This window comes from Acomys russatus, chromosome 30 (genome assembly GCF_903995435.1).
Source record: "Acomys russatus chromosome 30, mAcoRus1.1, whole genome shotgun sequence".
Lineage (NCBI taxonomy): Eukaryota > Metazoa > Chordata > Mammalia > Rodentia > Muridae > Acomys > Acomys russatus.
In genome coordinates, this window is record NC_067166.1 from 39,370,698 (window position 1) to 39,389,800 (window position 19,103).

A 19,103-nucleotide genomic window follows, 5' to 3' on the forward strand; every position below is an offset into this window, starting at 1 on the left:
TCCTGTCCTCTCTTCTTTCTCTCCTCACTACACAGCATGGACCCTGAAACCTCTGAACAAGATGATGAAAAGAAGTACACTCCTGTCTTTGTTGGCAGAGAAGATGACATTAGAAAGTCAGAAAGAATGACAGCTGTTGTCCATGACAGAGAAGTGGTCATTTTCTACCATAAAGGCGAATATCATGCTATGGACATTCGCTGCTACCGTAAGATTTATTTTTATTTATAGAGTTTATATTTGCTTATCATAAAACTATCAAAATTCAGTTTAGTGATGAGATATATCAATTCCTTTTCAGATTCTGGAGGACCCTTACACTTGGGAGAAATTGAGGTATGTAAATTTTACTCTAAGCAAATTTAGGTGCTACTTATATTCTCATTATTTTGTTTTATTCTTTATTCAAAGAATACTTTCAATTCCACTTTAGTGCTTTGGAGATGATTGTCAATATTCCTACCTATTCATACCCTAACATGTAAAGAAAACCAATTTCCAGATAAATAGTAACAAGTTTGAATGTCTTTTGACCTAACAGGTATACTGGGATATCTACCCTGTGGGAATAATTGCACAGATGTTTGACTAAATACAGAAGTTTGCTGCAGTATCATTATAATGGGAAAATTTGAGACCACCTCATTAAATACATTATAACATACCATGCTTAGGAACATTATGCACACACTGAATTAAGGAAGCAGGCCTGACTCTGCCAGTATGGAGGCATGTTAACAATGTACTTGTGGGTATTAAGAGCAAATGGAGGAGTTCCAATGAGATCCCATTTCTAGTGCATTCACTTTTTATTTATATATTGTATACTTTGAATTTTATGAGTATATATTTCAATATAATAGAAGGCTTTCAAAATACTTGAAAAACCCCACATTTTGAAATCTTACCTGAAGAATTTGGTGGAATTGTCTTTGCTTTCTTAGTTATCCGACTTCTGTCTTGTTTGTTTGTTGTTGTGTTGTGTCGAACTGTTGCAAAGTAGCAGTGTGAGTTTCACTCTCTGTGCTGTTGCTCTTTGCCTGGTAACCATATCTGCTCTTGTTCCTTATGTTACAGGGCATGTATTTAAGTTAATGAAAATGTGACTATTTGTTGATAACAGTACAGGAACCAAAATTAGCACCCGCCTATTCCTGGTGTACTAGCTGCAAGCACACGTTGATGTGAATGCTATGGAATATCTCGTGTTTTAGCCTATGGAGAACATGCTACTCAACATGGGAGCCACAGCCCAGCACTTTGGCATGTCGGAGCCTTTTAGACTGCAAAACTCATGCTCCTTAAGCCTTGGCAATACTTAAGACAGTTTAAAAGTTGGGATCAGGCTCAAGGCCAGCCTGGTTTACAGAGAGTTTTCCAGGACAGCCAGGGCTCCACGGAGAAACACTCTCTTTAAAAAGGAAAAAGAAAAGTTGGTATCGTGCCTAGGCCTTACAACGATTCTAGAAGCTAGTGAATACTATGGGCTCTGTCCCTTTTCTGTCTGTCAAGGAAGTGACATTAATGTAGATCACTGCTGCCAGTGAGGCGGTCTTCTGCCAGCCTGTCCTCTTCTGCTGGAGTTCCAGCTCACTGAGCTGTAGCTGGAAACTGAAAGGACTTGATTGTCCTCAGATTAGGTTTTGCTTTGTGCTGAATAACTTGTAAATAGAGGGGGAGGGGACACTGCCGCCTTTGTTCATTTGTAATGTGTATTTGCTTATTTGTGTGTGGGGGACAATCCCGGGAACAAAAAGGAGAGCCCTGTGGAGGCTGCACTCCTGTCACGTGGGTTCCAGGGATTGAAGTCATCCTGCTTAGAGGCCAATGCCTTCAACTGCTGAGCTGTCTCACTGGCAGGCTTATCCGCTTCAAATTCAAGGTCCTCCTGCCTCATCTTGTGGGCCCTGGGGTTACAATACAGGTGCATGCTACTGCTTCTGGAGCTGGGGTTACAGTACAGGTGCATGCCTCTGCTTCTGGGGTTACAGTACAGGCGCATGCTATTGCTTCTGGAGCTGGGGTTACAGTACAGGCACATGCCTCTGCTTCTGGAGCTGGGGTTACAGTACAGGTGCATGCTACTGCTTCTGGCGCTGGGGTTACAGTACAGGTGCATGCTACTGCTTCTGGCGCTGGGGTTACAGTACAGGTGCATGCTACTGCTTCTGGCGCTGGGGTTACAGTACAGGTGCATGCTACTGCTTCTGGAACTGGGGTTACAGTGCAGGTGCATGCTACTGCTTCTGGAGCTGGGGTTACAGTACAGGTGCATGCTACTGCTTCTGGAGCTGGGGTTACAGTGCAGGTGCATGCTACTGCTTCTGGCGCTGGGGTTACAGTACAAGTGCATGCTACTGCTTCTGGAGCTGGGGTTACAGTGCAGGTGCATGCTACTGCTTCTGGAGCTGGGGTTACAGTACAGGCGCGTGCCTCTGCTTCTGGAGCTGGGGTTACAGTACAGGCGCGTGCCTCTGCTTCTGGAGCTGGGGTTACAGTACAGGTGCGTGCCTCTGCTTCTGGAGCTGGGCCTCTGCTTCTGGAGCTGGGATTACAGGCGCATGCCTCCGCTTCTGGAGCTGGGGTTACAGGCGCATGCCTCTGCTTCTGGAGCTGGGGTTACAGGTACATGCCACTGCTTCTGGAGTTGGGGTTGCAGGCACATGCCACTGCTTCTGGAGCTGGGGTTACAGGCTTGTGCCTCTGCCTCTGGAGCTGGGGTTACAGGCGCGTGCCTCTGCTTCTGGAGCTGGGGTTACAGGCGCGTGCCTCTGCTTCTGGAGCTGGGGTTACAGGCGCGTGCCTCTGCTTCTGGAGCTGGGGTTACAGGTGCGTGCCTCTGCTTCTGGAGCTGGGATTACAGGTGCATGCCACTGCTTCTGGAGGTGGGGTTGCAGGCGCATGCCTCTGCTTCTGGAGCTGGGGTTATAGGCGCGTCTCTCTGCTTCTGGAGCTGGGGTTACAGGCGCGTGCCACTGCTTCTGGAGCTGGTTTTTAAAACCCAGTTCTTCTGCATTTGATTCTTAACTAAATCTGAGATCTGTCATAACACTTGAAATGTCAAGACTATTAACTCTTGTTATTTTTTCCCTTCCAGGATTTCAATGGACAATCATGTATAGTTTGTCCCTGGCATAAGTACAAAATCACTTTGGCAACAGGAGAAGGATTATACCAGTCTATAAACCCTAAAGACCCATCAGCAAAGCCGAAGTGGTGCTCCAAAGGAGTAAAGCAAAGGATTCATGCCGTGACAGTGGATAATGGCAATATGTATGTGACTCTTTCCAAGGAACCTTTTAAATGTGACTCTGATTATTATGCCACTGGAGAATTCAAAGTGATTCGGAGTTCTTCCTGATAAAAAGTATGTGACAGAAAAAAAAGTGTGGATGCTTGAAAAGATTTTACAGTAAACTTTTTTTTCAGTTGCAAAGACAGATTTTTTTTTTTCTAACATGGGTAGATAAATCTTTAAAAACCACAGGTTTTGTCAGGGGCTGGAGAGATGGACCCTTGCTGGAGGACCAGAGTGTGGTTTCTAGCACTCCAGCTCCAAGAGATGTGGTGCCCTCTTCTGGCCTCTCTGAGCACTTGCACACAGAAGTCATGTAGACATCAGTAAAAACAAAAGCAGATACTTCTCAGAGTATTAGATCTGGGAGATTTAACAGCACATTTACTTTAGTACGATTTCAGGGGCCCAAACAAGTCGATAGAATACATCTGTCTGTCTCAGGACTAATCAGACTTTGTACATTATAGGTTTGAGACAGTTTAAGGAGGATGCAGATAACTTAGAGTAAACACAGTCATAACAGAGAAAACAAAAACAGGAAAAAAATTTAAATGATAAAAAGATTCCTATTAAATACAGCAGGCTTTATTTTGGAAAGTCTTCATGCATTCAAAGTTAACAGTTAACAACGATGACATGGGCTTTGGTCTTTTTGACTAAACCTCTTGTTAACCTCAATAAAAAGCTGAGCCTGTTTAAAAAAAAAAAAAAAAAAAAAAAAAAAAAAGTTAACAACGAGCCTCGTGACTTGCTTCAGCGGTTCCCAGCATTCTCTGATCTACACTGCTGTGTACACAGATTGCCTGCCTCTGTATCAAGGTTTTCAGTTTTAAAGGTAAAATTTAAATACACTGACATCCTCAATTTTTAGTTGTATATTTTTGCTTACAAGTGTTTAACATGTTTTACATGTAACCATTGCCTCCAAAAAATGAGGCCAATGTGTATTTTGGACATAAAAATGAGAAACTTAAAGCTAGGTGGGATAGTACACACCTCTACTTCCAACAGTCTGAGGCTGAGGCAGAAGAATCTTTGAGGCCAATCTGGTCTACATAGTGAGCTCCAGGCAGCCAGTGCTACATACATAGTAAGGCCCTACTGAGAAAGGACTAGGAGGGGTTGCTAGATATCAAAACCAAATAAGACTTAGCTTGTCTTGTTTCTTTTATACTTTTTGTTTTGTTTTTGTTTATTGTTTTTCAAAACAGGATTTCTCTGCAGCTCTGGCCATCCTGGAACTCACTCTGTAGACAAAGTTGGCCTCAAACTCACAGAGATTCATCTGCCTCTGCCTCTGCCTCCTGCCTCTGCCTCTGCCTCTGCCTCCTGTCTCCTGCCTCTGCCTCTGCCTCCTGCCTCTGCCTCTGCCTCCTGCCTCTGCCTCCTGCCTCTGCCTCTGCCTCCTGCCTCTGCCTCTGCCTCTGCCTCTGCCTCTGCCTCCTGCCTCCTGCCTCCTGCCTCTGCCTCCTGCCTCTGCCTCTGCCTCTGCCTCCTGCCTCCTGCCTCCTGCCTCTGCCTCTGCCTCCTGCTTCTGCCTCTGCCTCCTGCCTCTGCCTCCTGCCTCCTGCCTTCTGCCTCCTGCTTCTGCCTCCTGCCTCTGCCTCCTGCTCTGCCTCCTGCCTCCTGCCTCTGCCTCTGCCTGCTCTGCCTCTGCCTCTGCCCTGCCTCCTGCCTCTGCCTCCTGCCTCCTGCCTCCTGCCTCTGCCTCTGCCTCTGCCTTGCCTTGCCTGCCTCCTGCCTCTGCCTCTGCCTCTGCCTCTGCCTCTCCTCTGCCTCTGCCTCTGCCTCTGCCTGCCTCCTGCCTCTGCCTCTGCCTCCTGCCTCTGCCTCGCCTCCTGCCTCTGCCTCTGCCTTGCCTCCTGCCTCTGCCTCTGCCTCTGCCTCTGCTCTGCCTCCTGCCTCTGCCTCTGCCTCTGCCTCTGCTCTGCCTTGCTCTGCCTCCTGCCTCTTGCCTCTGCCTCCTGCCTCTGCCTCTGCCTCCTGCCTCTGCCTCTGCCTCCTGCCTCCTGCCTCTGCCTCCTGCCTCTGCCTCTGCCTCCTGGCTCCTGCCTCTGTCTCCTGCCTTCTGCCTCTGCCTCCTGCCTCTGCCTCCTGCCTCCTGCCTCCTGCCTCTGCCTCCTGCCTCCTGCCTCCTGCCTCTGCCTCTGCCTCCTGCCTCTGCCTCCTGCTCCTCCTCTGCCTCCTGCCTCTGCCTCTGCCTCCTGCCTCCTGCCTCTGCCTGCCTCTGCCTCCTGCTTCTGCCTCTGCCTCCTGCCTCTGCCTCCTGCCTCTGCCTCTGCCTCCTGCCTCTGCCTCCTGCTTCTGCCTCCTGCCTCTGCCTCTGCCTCTGCCTCTGCCTCCTGCCTCTGCCTCTGCCTCCTGCCTCTGCCTCCTGCCTCTGCCTCTGCCTCCTGCCTCTGCCTCTGCCTCCTGCCTCTGCCTCTGCCTCTGCCTCCTGCTTCTGCCTCCTGCCTCTGCCTCTGCCTCTGCCTCCTGCCTCTGCCTCTGCCTCCTGCCTCTGCCTCCTGCCTCTGCCTCTGCCTCTGCCTCCTGCCTCTGCCTCTGCCTCCTGCCTCTGCCTCTGCCTCCTGCCTCTGCCTCCTGCCTCTGCCTCTGCCTCCTGCCTCTGCCTCTGCCTCCTGCCTCTGCTCTGCCTCCTGCCTCTGCCTCTGCCTCCTGCCTCTGCTCCTGCCTCCTGCCTCTGCCTCCTGCCTCCTGCCTCCTGCCTCCTGCCTCTGCCTCTGCCTCTGCCTCCTGCCTCTGCCTCTGCCTCCTGCCTCTGCCTCCTGCCTCTGCCTCTGCCTCCTGCCTCTGCCTCTGCCTCTGCCTCTGCCCCTGCCTCTGCCTTGCCTCCTGCCTCTGCCTCCTGCCTCCTGCCTCTGCCTCTGCCTCTGCCTCTGCCTTCCGCCTCTGCCTCTGCCTCCTGCCTCCTGCCTCTGCCTCCTGCCTCCTGCCTCTGCCTCTGCCTCTGCCTCCTGCCTCTGCCTCCTGCCTCTGCCTCCTGCCTCTGCCTCTGCCTCCTGCCTCTGCCTCTGCCTCTGCCTCCTGCCTCCTGCCTCTGCCTCTGCTCCTGCCTCCTGCCTCTGCCTCTGCCTCTGGCTCCTGCCTCCTGCCTCTGCCTCCTGCCTCTGCCTCCTGCCCCTGCCTCTGCCTCTGCCTCCTGCCTCTGCCTCTGCCTCTGCCTCTGCCTCCTGCCTCTGCCTCTGCCTCCTGCCTCCTGCCTCCTGCCTCTGCCTCTGCCTCCTGCCTCTGCCTCTGCCTCCTGCCTCTGCCTCTGCCTCCTGCCTCTGCCCTGCCTCCTTGCCTCTGCCTCCTGCCTCTGCCTCTGCCCCCTGCCTCTGCCTCTGCCTCCTGCCTCCTGCCTCTGCCTCCTGCCTCTGCCTCTGCCTCTGGCCTCCTGCCTCTGCCTCCTGCCTCTGCCTCTGCCTTCGCTCTGCCTCCTGGCCTCCTGCTCTGCCTCTGCCTCCTGCCTCCTGCCTCCTGCCTCTGCCTCTGCCTCCTGCCTCCTGCCCTGCCTCTGCCTCTGCCTCTGCCTCTCCTGCTCTGCCTCTGCCTCCTGCCTCTGCCTCCTGCCTCTGCCTCTGCCTCCTGCCTCCTGCCTCTGCCTCCTGCTTCTGCCTCTGCCTCCTGCCTCCTGCCTCCTGCCTCCTGCCTCTGCCTCTGCCTCTGCCTCCTGCCTTCTGCCTCCTGCCTCTGCCTCTGCCTCCTGCCTCTGCCTCTGCCTCCTGCCTCTGCCTCCTGCCTCTGCCTCTGCCTCCTGCCTCTGCCTCTGCCTCCTGCCTCTGCCTCTGCCTCTGCCTCTGCCTCCTGCTTCTGCCTCCTGCCTCTGCCTCTGCCTCCTGCCTCTGCCTCTGCCTCCTGCCTCTGCCTCTGCCTCCTGCCTCTGCCTCTGCCTCCTGCCTCTGCCTCCTGCCTCTGCCTCTGCCTCCTGCCTCTGCCTCTGCCTCCTGCCTCTGCCTCCTGCCTCCTGCCTCTGCTTCTGCCTCCTGCATCTGCCTCCTGCCTCCTGCCTCCTGCCTCCTGCCTCCTACCTCTGCCTCCTGCCTCTGCCTCCTGCCTCCTGCCTCTGCCTCTGCCTCTGCCTCCTGCCTCTGCCCTCTGCCTCCTGCCTCTGCCTCCTGCCTCTGCCTCTGCCTCCTGCCTCTGCCTCTGCCTCTGCCTCCTGCCTCTGCCTTGCCTCCTGCCTCTGCCTCCTGCCTCCTGCCTCTGCTCCTGCCTCCTGCCTCTGCCTCTGCCTCTGGCTCCTGCCTCCTGCCTCTGCCTCCTGCCTCTGCTCCTGGCTCCTGCCTCTGCCTCCTGCCTCCTGCCTCTGCCTCCTCTGCCTCTGCCTCCTCTGCCTCCCGCCTCCTGCCTCCTGCCTCCCGAGTGCTGGGATCAAAGGTGTGCATCACTACCTCCCGTCTTTGACTTGTCTCTTACCAGGGCTGATTCTTGAAATAAAAAAGCCACACACAGTGAGACCCTCACCAAGACAGTTGTAAAGTCTCCTATTCAACAAGACAAAGTACTTTGCCTACACGAAACTTTCAAATAAAAGATTAAAAGAATTTTAGAGAACATTGTGTATATGTTTAGAGTTTCCCATAACGTGTATGCAGTAGAGATGCAGCAGTTTGTTCCTCGGCATTGATAAGCAAGTTGGTGTTCACTTGCTTTACCCTGGTTTTCCTATGCCAGTTACTTGTGGCCAGCGCTGTTCTTGCTGACAGGGACCCTTATCGCACTTCTTTTTCCGGATTTAAGCAACACCCTAGGTGCTTCTCATGCGGAGCTCAGCACACAGTAAAATGTAGGTGTAAATGGGGCCAGAAAGGATGTGTAGGTTATGAATTCAGGGTAAAGACTGTTAAAAATAAAACCAAATCTCAAAGCATAGGAATTCTCATGCTGTGGGTGAGTTAAGTATCTTAATATAGTACTTAACATGCTAAAGGGCTTTGTTGGGGGGAAGGGGACTGGCAAGATGGCTCAGTGGCTAAATATGCTTGCTGCTCTCTCATTGTGGTTTGGTTCCAGTATCCACATTAGTGACTTGGACCAATAATGTCACATTAGTGACATTAGGGGCTTGGACCTTTTTCTGTATATTATTACATTTTCTTTTATTTTGGGATGTGGGTTACATGACAGAAGACATTTGCTACTTCTAAAAATACTAATAAACTAGGCTTGGGCTTTTTTTCAACACGTCACTCTTCGGGTTCAAGAAATGTACCATCTCTGAGTGGAAGTTATACCAGCCTTTTAATTCTTGAATGACAACAAACTTATCATGTGTTAGACTGTAAAGTGCCTTGAAGAAACAAAAGTCACTCCTTTAGGTAAAAATTAGGACCTTGGTTTATAGGGCCAAGTATAGCAGCATTTCCATCAGGAGCCAATGGCAGTGATAGCTTCAACTTATGGACTGGGTTTGTTGTTCTACATTTGTAGCGTTAAATTCAGAAATAAAAGTAGTCCCTTTGCCAGGCTCAGTGGCATAAGCCAGTAGTCCTGGCTTCTCAGGAAACTGAGGTAAGAGGATCACTTGACCCAAGCAAGAATCCAGACTGGGGATATAGCCGAACTCCATTATCAGATAACAACCTCACCTTATCGTCCTGTCCTCACATGCAGAAATCTTCTCATCAGGTTTGCAGGTAACATTTTGTTTTATAAGTTTACACTATTCATAAATGTCAAGTCCTTCATAACTTCCCAAGTGACTTAGAGAGTCATGAGGAGGGACACGGAGCATGTGTGTGCAGCACACTCATCTGGTGCCCCCAGAAGCCAGAAGAGGGTATTAGATCCCAGAGATAGATTGCACTTACAGAGAGCTGTGAGCTGTCATGGATGCTAAGAACCGAATTTGTGCTCTCTGCAAGAACAGCAAGGGCTCTTAACTGCTGAACCATTTCTCCAGCCCCCAAATGTAGAGTATTTGGTTATGAACTTTTTCTTTCCAGATAAACATTCAAAACAATTCTTAAAAAATCAATTATGAACACATCCATATTATAAATAATATAAACTCTTAACACAACAAAATATGAATTCTCTTATTCATTATAAATATTGTATGGCTAAATAATCTTCTACAGCAGTATGGTCAGTGGTTAAGAGCACATTCTGTTCTTCTAGAGGACTGGGTTTAGTTCCCAGCATCCATGTGACCTGGCTCCTAGAGATCTGATGCTCTCTTCTGGCCTTTGCAGATTCCTGTTATGTATACACATGTACAGATGAAAATAAAAATTAAAAACACTAGATAGCCATACATATATTGTACATCAAGATTCTTTTATTATCTCTGCCATATAAATACAAGAGAATGATGTCATAGCTTCTCCTGGTCTACCCACTTTTAAAAGATCACTCAGCATATATAAACTGTTCTCTGGTATCTCTGTAAAGTGGTATCTGTCCATATTTCTCACTCATTCAGTTCAGCTGATTGGTCAAACACGGAATGTAAAACCTGGATCTTGTTACTCTGCTTGCTGGCGGGAGGCGCAGGGTGGCCTACAAAGGTGTCAGGCTTCTCTGGCAATGACCTGTAAGGCTTCGCTTTGATTTCACCTTGAGAAAACATGGGCTCCGGAAGCACAGGCTCAGAAAAGGCTTTCCTAAAGTCCTCACTCTCTCTATTTTGCCTTATGGATTCTTCTTCTTGGAAAATGTTCTTTATCTTTGCCAGCACAGCATTAACACAGACTGCCTGTACCAAAAAAAAAAAAAAAAAAAAAAAAAAAAAAAAAAATATATATATATATATATATATATATATATATATATATATATATATATATATATATATATATATTTGTATGTTGAAAAGCAGTTTCCTTTTAAGGTACTAAAAACCACAGGCAAAAAGTAGCATGTCTGTCATAGTCAATGTATGTGTTCTAATTTTAAAAGCCTGTCCTGTGAGGAAACACCGACTCGTGGCTAGCAATAGATTAAGTCCTCATCCTAATATGGAAAACTTTCAAAATAAAGCATTCATAGAAATAAGCTCAGAAGTGAAATGCAACACGCACTTCATTCAGCTTGTGCTGCATTACTAATGATGATGCCGATGGAGCAGATATTCCATGAAGTTAAGAGCTGCCTCAAGATGGCATGCTGACAGTAGATACTCAGCATTGCCTTTCTCTCCTTCAGATTGCAAAGCATTTTGCTTTTCTAATAGGACATTTATTGTAATAACATTGATTATAACGCAATGGAAGGATCATCGTACTTCCATAATGTATGTTATATTGCATCTGAATCTCCCCCACCCTATATTCGCCCTCATACCAATCCTTCCACCTTCCTTCCTAGTCCTCTCACTAGTTTAGGTCTTTTTAAAGAATCATTCTGGATATTGTGTCTCTATTGTCAAGGTTCAGATTCTGGATGAAGGTCTATATGCTAAATAGAAATGTAGGTCCTGTTTGGTGCTGCCTTGGAACAAGGACCTACAGTGGGTTGTATGTTCCATTTTGCAGCGTTTGGAGAACTGAAATATATGTACCATGTCATGTGTTCAGATCAGAATTCCGTGGGCTTTTTGCTTTGAATTCTGGGAAGCATGATTTTTAAGTTATACAATTGTTAGAGATGGTGACTGTCTTGGAGGCACCTTTGCCAATTGGGGCTGATGGTGCTTCAAAATGTTTGTGCACTGGAGTACAACCATTTTTTAGACATTATCACATAAAACCTGTTACAAATATAAGTTATGATCCTATAGGCCAAACAATTATGAAAATATATAAAAATATTTTTGAAGGTAGTCATAGAACAAAGTGGAATATAATATCTCCCAAAAAATAGATTAAATAATGATTTATTGATTTCAAAGTTTTTAGATGAGACAACTAGCACAACTTCTAAGGTAGACTGGATATTAGAAAAGACTGCTGAATTAGATCAGCATATAAAGGTCCTAATCCCAAACTGTGCTGCATTGAGGAAAAGAATGTGATCCTGTCTCAAAAGGAAACAAAAACTGTGTATTCCGTTCAAACTGATGAAAATCATATTTGACAGGGGTAGCTCTCCTGAAACTCTTCACTGTAGACAGAGAATGAAATCAAGAAGACCAAATAGGACAGGTAACATAATGTGCTGATCCCTCCACATGGGAGCAGCTCTGAAACTGACTGAGACATGAGAATGTCTCCAGCCAGGACTTGGCCAATACAACTTTGGCTATGAAACCCTCAGGATTTATCATGCCATTCTTTTAAATGCCATAGATGAAAATTTATGTTAATTTTTGTGTCTTACCTGCTTGAACAGAGAGCAGAGAATCACCTTCATCTGGACTGTGCTCAGCGCACAGCCTATACATATATCCATACACAAACGTGTAATACATTTGAAAGTTAATATTTTGCAGAGCAGGAGGACCAGCCACACAAAAGACAAGTAGCCCAGATGATCCTACTTCCCCTCACAGACGGCCTCAATACTGTTTTCCAAGAAATCTGCATCTAGGACAATTTCAAAACAGCTTCTGGATTGCCCAGCATCATAGACTGTCCAGTCAGGACTCCAGTTAAGCTCTGAACTTTGTCAGCATTCAGAGACTGAAGAGCAAAAGTTATAGCTAGCTTTTTTTTTTTTCTTTCTTGTGTTTGTTTTTGTTTTGTTTTGTTTTTTGAGACAAGGTTTCTCCATGTAGCTTTGACTGCCCTGGGCTCACTTTGTAGACCAGGCTGGCCTCGAACTCACATCAATCTACCTGCCTCTGCCTCCCTCGAATGCTTGGATTAAAGGTGTGCACCACCACGCCTGGCCTCAGCTAGCTTTTTGGTTTTTTGTCTTTTGTTTTTTTGGTTTTGTTTGTTTGTTTGTTTGTTTGTTGTTGTTGTTTTGGTTTGGTTTGGTTTTTTAAGACAGGGTTTCTCTGTGTAGTCTTGGCTGTCCTGGACTCACTTTGCAGACTAGGCTGACCTCGAACTCACAGGATACCTCTGCTTCCCAAGTGCTGCAATTGAAGGTGTGCGCCACCACACCCAGCCTTAGCTAGCTTTCTTAAGACTCGGTAATATCTCAATTTTCTTGAGTCCCTGAAAGAAAAAAAACTATGTCCCAAATCAACAGGAAGCAATTTAAGAAAGCTATGCCCCATTTCCGAGAGGGGATAGATGGTTTTTGGTCATTCTATGCATAATAAGTGTTTGCTATTGTTTTAAAGGGAGTGGCTACAGGAATGATACAAAAAAGGGTAGATTATTGAATCTATTTTGAGACCAAAGTATATTAATAAACCAAAATATTTCATTGGTATAGGTCTTTGTATATTGATACAGACTTAAGATTATATTTGGTTACAACTATGTAATTATTAAAACTGCAATATTTTGAAAGCTACTATTATGAACGGTTTAGGATAAGTAAATAAGTAGATAAGTAGGATAAATGCATATTAGAGGTCAGACAATCAAAGTCTTGGTCACATTATATACTAGCTTAGTTAGTTACAAAAAGATGTTTCCTAGATTGACAGATTTTAAAAAAATGGGAAAAAACAACAATTCAGATAAGATAGTTAGATTAATGGTCTTCAAAAACCCTCAGAGATCGATAGAATATGGCATTTAAAGATTTTATTGACTTAAGGCTTTTTTGATAATAAGACAGGTCTGTTCTTGGCAGCACCCTTGTTCTATATCAAAGACCATTAAAGGTTCATATGTGGCAAGGTAGCCACTGGACGAGAAAATGTCCTTGTGTCAATTACAGGCAAAACACTGTCCAAAACTGAACAAACTGGATGTAGGGAAGCCCAATGCTGAGTTTTGCAAGGACAAGGTAGGCAAGGCCTTTATAATTCCTGCTTCACAGAAAAGTCTGTGAAATATTCTGAGCCAAAAGGCTGAAGATGATGCTCCACCATTATGGAAAAATTTGGGGGGACTGTCCAGGCAGCCAAATATCTCTGTTATTCTATACTTTTGGAAGCTTTTTGCCTGCACTTTCTACATATTTAGCTAATATCTCTTCTTTCTTAAGTCTCTGATGGGGTTGAAGACTAGATATTTATAGTCTCACAGTTAAATTTAAACTGTTTAGGATGATAGAAATTGATAGATAATAGAATACTTTATCCAATGATGCAAAATATACAAATATAAATCTTAATAGTTTTCATAATTGTTATTATTATTTGTAGTTTGCTATTATAATAAAAAGTACCTTTTATTGGACTAAAATGGGGAGATGTAGGCATAAGGTTATTGTGTAATTCAAATGCTGGTTTCTGTACCCTGCCCTGCAATACCTGGTTGCAATCCTTGTTCTGAGAGTCTCCTGTCTCAATGTTGTGTAAACACTGATCCTCAACTGTCCCTTAGTATGACAATAAAGCAGCTTACAGCCAACCATTGGCATGGGAGAGAATAGGGCCAGAGGAGGAAGAATTAGAAGATTCCACCAGGGGATTCAGCCATGGGAGAGGTCCAAGAAGCCATCCAGAGGGAGAAGTTGGAGTAGGAAAGCTACAAAGTGCATGTGTCTCACTGTCTCTAGGATGTATGCTGAGAGGAAACCAGATGAGCTTGCAGGGTTAAGAACAGAGTAGTAACTGCTCAGTTCTTGTGCTGTGAAGCTTATTTAAATAGTAATAGAGTCTCAATTATTTGTGTGATAACTGGGTTAAGAGAGAAATTGAGAAACAAACAGTTTTACAAAAAGAATGTTAACAATGTTCTAAGACAATAAAAAAGATTTTCAGGATGAGTAAGGAGAGATCAACTGGGTACCATTGGGATAAGTGTTTACCTCTGACCTTTTACTAATTCCACATGGATTATAAATCTATAAGTGAAAGGCAAAATAATGCAGTTTATAGAATATAACAGATGAGAATGTACCAATGACCTTGGTTGTAGGTCATGATTTATTTAAACAGAAAAAAACACACACAATATAAAGAAAAGTATTAATAAGCTGAAACACATTAGAATTAGGAAATTATACTTTAAGATTCTGCTAACAAAAAAGAAAGATTCTGCTAACAGTGAAAATACATGAAATCAAACAAGAATATGTTGGTATATATTTTCAAAGCAAAATCAATAAATTAGATAGACATTTCTCAGAGAAAAAGACCTTAACAAAAATTCACAGATGAGATATCCAAATTCCCTGTTAATTTATGCAAAGGTAATTCATCTCATTATTAATCAAGGACATGTAAAGTAAAGCCAGTTTTTTAATACACTTTCAAAAATGTCTAAAATAGAAATTATTGACACTATGAAGCACCACTGGTGACAATATAGGGCTGTTATGATCTGCTAGGACGTGTTTTAATTGCCAAAAACCATTATAGAAGCTTCTTTTCTTTGCAATATCTATTAGCAATAAATGCATTTATCTGATAGCCTTGCAATTTCAACACAAAATATGTGCAAAGATAGGTGTGGTAACTTTATGACAGCTCAGCCTAGGAATAATCTAACATGCCCAACAGTAGTTGAGTGGAAAAAGGAATGCAAGTCACTAAACACTAGACAGCAATGGACAGGAACAGACACGGCTGTGGGTAAGTAAGGAGTCTCACGATGATAATGCCGAGCAGCAGCAAAACATGTGAAAGAAAGTTTATGACTCAATCTACAAACATTCTAAAAAGCCAAGTCGCCCACAAATCAAAATGGCAGTCACTTAAACGAAAGAGAGGCAAGAATGGTGCCGCTGTAGGAGACGGAAGGTTTGCTCATGATCATGACTTGAAATAGACCAATGGATTTTGTGATAACTCAAGACAACACCCTTCCTGTATTACGTTTTTTCATAAGGCATATGTGGGTATTTATTAATGAGGGGAAACTCTTATGAGTAATAAAAGTCTTTTGTGTTTTCACCATGCATTTGTAATCAAGATGCAGTAGCCGTGTTCGTCAAAGTCACCCAAAATAATGAAACACCGAACTAAAGACATCGTAAGACTATATGGCTGTAACAAGTCCACAGGATATCTCAAATCCAAAGTTAAACTGTTTTGACTAACTTCCTTTAAATAGTAATTTACTTTAGAGAAGTAAAATGATTTTAATTATATGAGCAAATTGGGCTTAGGGTTAATTTGGCCTGTGAGAAAAGCAAACAACCAATATGAAATCATTTTGCATAGCCAGTGGTGTGCTCATGGCTGGTAACATTAAAGCTAATACTAGATGGTATATAAATGCAGGAAAAGATTTATTTCTAGACTCTAGCAGTTAACTTACCAAATAAATTAATGCTGCATAGGAGGCATACATTACGCTTGTTAAAGCAGTTTTTGCTGGGAAAGAAATGATTTCAAACAAAGAACCCTTTCTGACCTGCAAAACAAAACAAAAAAAAAGTTTATTACAATGAAAAATTCAAAGTTTCAATGCTATATTTCACAGTATTATTATGAGAGTTTAAATTTTTTGCCTAATGAAAATTGTCTCTATTTTAACTATTGGGGCATTTTTACGTTGTGAAAATGTTAGTTCCTGCTTCTCTTTTTAACAGGAAGGTTTTTCCTTTTACTAATAGAAACCTGTGACAAATCTACAGAAATCTGGCCTCTTCCATTTCTGAACCCTGAACTATTTCAGTGTTTACCGCTGTGACTGGTGCTCTCTAGGAGGTTCTCCCTGAATATTAGAACAGTTCTGTTCTTTTCTAATTCTCATGTAATCATTCTTTACTAAATTATTCACAACCTCAATTAAGCAAACAGCAAGCAAAATACTAAACATTTCCTGGAGATTTAATGACCTGCTTGGAAATGTTAATCATGGGACTGTGGCAGCCAGCCGTGACCTTAGATGATCATTAAGCCTCAAGCAAGTTTCCCTCTTCGGACCCAGCCTACTCCTCTGCAGGGTTTATGCTAATAATGAATTTGCCTCTCGAGTGTTTCTGGTTTCTGGTAACAGATGTTATTGCCTTAAATGTATCAGTCGAACATATTCAGTTTAAGGGGCCTGTGCCTATGGGATACCTCTGTTGCTTTGAGGGCCTTAGAAGAAGCATTTCCTTTGCTCCAGCAGTGAAGTGGCAGTTAGCCACGCTCCTCTGAAGGGAGAGCCAAGCCACTGGGCAGCACCTTCAGTCCAATGATAGGGCTGTAGCTAAGAAAGTAATAGAAATGCACAGTAGATAGTGCGCGCGTGCTAACAACAGTATGCGCATGGCCCTTAAAAATTCTTTAAACACCGAGTTCGGAGCTTCAGCTCAGTGGGACAGTGCTTGCCCAGCAGCTCCAGTTCTGAGCTATTCCCTAACATCGCAAACAAACAAACAAACAAACAAACACCAAAAACAAAACAAAACAAAAACAATGAAAAATGTACCCACACATAGCAGCATGTGTGCCAGCTGTTTGGGGAGCTGAGGCAGGAGGATTCCTTCACCACAGCAGTCTGAGGTCATCCTGGGAAGCATAGGAAGATCTCATTTTGCAAAGATTATTTATACTACCCCCCGCCCCCGCCCGCCAAGCCAGAACAGTTACTGCCAGTGCAAGGCTAGGAAAATGAAGTCTTATCAATAGTATACTCTGCCCTCTTTAAGAGCGTGCTTCTCAAGTGTGTATGATAATGCTCCGTTGCGCAAGCATTTCATTCTGTTGCAGGCGTCTTGCTGCTCGCTTCATAAGGTGACACGGTAGCACAGGCTGATTGTCACAGCTCCGCAGATCAGCCTGGAAGGCGCAGCCCCACCCTAGCTCAAATAAAACAGCAACAAAGACAAATGTGTGCTTTATAAACACTTGATTTTATCCTTAAGATGACCCTAGAAAGGTGGCGTTTCTGCTGTTGGCATTCCACATAGAGCCAGGAAGGAGAGACAGAAGTTACATACATTCTGCGGCAACGTAACTGCTGTTGAAAGTAAAGTCAGACTTCAAGGAGGACTCACACCTCCGGCCTAACCCCTAATTGGACGTATGGGCTGTGTGCTGGAATCGGTCTGATCGTCAGAGTGAGAAAGGGGAAAATGGAACTGGCTAATGTTTATGTCAAAGTTTTGCTAGGAATACACAAACATAAAGAACTTAGTGGAACACTTGTACGCAGTAGCATCAAGCCACATGATAGGCAATAACTCATAGCATATGAGAAAGAATGGTGTTCAAACTGTGTGCCTAGGGATAATTGAACTCTAAAGAAAAGCGGACAAAAATAATCTCTACTGGTGGGAGGTAAGAAAATGGACTCCTTTCTCACAGCGGTGAAATCAGTGCTGACCAAAGTATGAGATTTTTGTGGTGTGGCTACCACAATGCTCAGTTTATGAAAACTACTGAGTTATGGATTCAATGATTTGCACACTTGCCTGAATATTTTTATTTAAAATTTAAGAATTCTATCCATCTCATATGTATAAGAAATACAACTAGGTTTTTATAGAAAATTTGACAAATATATCAAAATTGTAATTGCTTTTGTTCGACTACAACTTTGTATCTTTAACATTCATAAGCATTCCTTACATGCTAGCTTTTCTAATAGTGTTATTAGCATTGCTTTAATCTCTAAGAAAGCCTTGAAGTAGGAGGAACACAGGTTCAGATTCCATTGTTCTGTATGGTCCAAGTGCAGGGTATTGTGCTAGTAAAATTTCTAAGCTGCAAGTGTGTCCAATGCCCTGCATGTTTCATTTTGCCTGATGGCTGCCACTTCTGAACGAAGAAGAAAACTGGCCAATCAGTATGTCCTCGTCTCTTAGTAAGGGGCTTATGGAAGGCAGAAGCAAATAAGAGGCCAAGAAAGCCTCTCAGCTAACACCGAGGAAATGTAATGTGAACTGTATGGTTTTCTTCTTTCCTTTCTCCAGACCACACCAACCCCCCAGACATGGGGACAGGTACAACTTTCTTACTGCTTTCAATGCGTGCTTTCTCTTTCTGTAATAAATTACCCCCATAGGAAACATATTTCCTCTAACTTGGACTACTCTCTCTGTAAGTCAAGGTAGAAATGGCTTAGGGTTCCTGGCTTCCTTAAAGAGTCTCTGGGAAATGAATCAAAGGTTGCATTTTCTTTCTTTCCAGAAGCATGGGCATGCGTCATGCCTTTGAATCTGGCTGCACAGCTACAGGACACAAGCACACAGGAAAAGGGCAGGAAAAAGCAGGCACCTCCCCTCCCCCAACAAAGTGCGCATAGTGGAAGGCCTGTGTGGGGTGTGGAGCAAGCCGCATGTCACAAAACAGAAGAGGCATCTGTGTGAGAAAGCATACTTTGTTTCACTACATACTTCTTCCAGATTTATTCTCCCATAAAAAGACAAAATCAGTTTCAAAATGTATTGTGTAAATGAGGATGCAGGCAGTCTTGATGAGACTTGATAGGCTGGGGTCAGTCAGTAGGGGAAGAGGGCTCCCCCTTTCTGAGGACTAGGTGAGGGCAGGAAGGACGGTGGGTCTGGGAGGAGAGGGCGGGCGCTACCATCTGGATGTAAAGTGAATAAAAAAATAAATTTACATTAACAAAAAAAAAGTCTGTCTTGGGAAATGTCCTCTTTTCCCAGGTCTGTATCACACTTGCTAGGTTGATGAGGCAGGCCCATCAGGAACCCACAGAAGACCCAGAAGGATGCAGGGAAGGTGGTGTGTGTGTGTGTGTGTGTGTGTGTGTGTGTGTGTGTGTGTGTGTGTGTGTGTGTGTGTGTGTGTGTGTGTGTGTTGGGGGTGGGGGAACGGGGCCGTGTTTTTAAAAAGCTTCTCACTTCAAACTGAAAAGAAGGCATGAGTTCACTGTGCTTGAATTAAATATCCAGGAAGTATGGGACTTGAGGTTCACTCAGGTTTTGCCAGTATCTTGTCCTGCACCTCCCGCGATGCCTACGCAACAAT

General features: G+C 44.8%; 2 protein-coding genes across 4 annotated transcripts in view; one reads left to right on the forward strand and one right to left on the reverse strand.

Moving 5' to 3' along the window:
* On the forward strand, positions 1 to 18,649 carry Rfesd (Rieske Fe-S domain containing). Of its 3 annotated transcripts, none has more exons than XM_051172507.1 (4): positions 1 to 208; positions 302 to 336; positions 3,098 to 3,273; positions 18,300 to 18,649. In XM_051172507.1, exons 1-4 carry the CDS (start codon positions 37 to 39, stop codon positions 18,412 to 18,414), a joined length of 498 nt encoding a protein of 165 aa, XP_051028464.1. In that variant the 5' UTR covers positions 1 to 36; the 3' UTR covers positions 18,415 to 18,649. The 3 variants fall into 3 exon arrangements, with proteins under 3 accessions (XP_051028464.1, XP_051028465.1, XP_051028466.1); XM_051172508.1 differs by having other exon boundaries at positions 18,303 to 18,649; XM_051172509.1 differs by lacking the exon at positions 18,300 to 18,649 and having other exon boundaries at positions 4 to 208; positions 3,098 to 3,477.
* Spata9 (spermatogenesis associated 9) overlaps positions 9,549 to 19,103 on the reverse strand; it is a 21,126-nt gene continuing 11,571 nt past the window's right edge. Inside the window, exons 4-5 of the mRNA XM_051172506.1 lie at positions 15,496 to 15,591; positions 9,549 to 9,980 (exon numbers count right to left, since the gene is read on the reverse strand). Coding sequence (XP_051028463.1) covers positions 9,696 to 9,980; positions 15,496 to 15,591 — 381 coding nt within the window. The 3' untranslated portion in view covers positions 9,549 to 9,695. The remainder of the gene's footprint in view (positions 9,981 to 15,495; positions 15,592 to 19,103) is intronic.

Coding starts and splice junctions, on each gene's coding strand:
- Rfesd (XM_051172507.1), top strand. CDS start 37: ATGGACCCTGAAACCTCTGAACAAGATGATGAAAAGAAGTACACTCCT. Junction 209..301: donor TATGGACATTCGCTGCTACC/GTAAGATTTATT, acceptor ATTCCTTTTCAG/ATTCTGGAGGACCCTTACAC. Junction 337..3,097: donor TACACTTGGGAGAAATTGAG/GTATGTAAATTT, acceptor TTTCCCTTCCAG/GATTTCAATGGACAATCATG.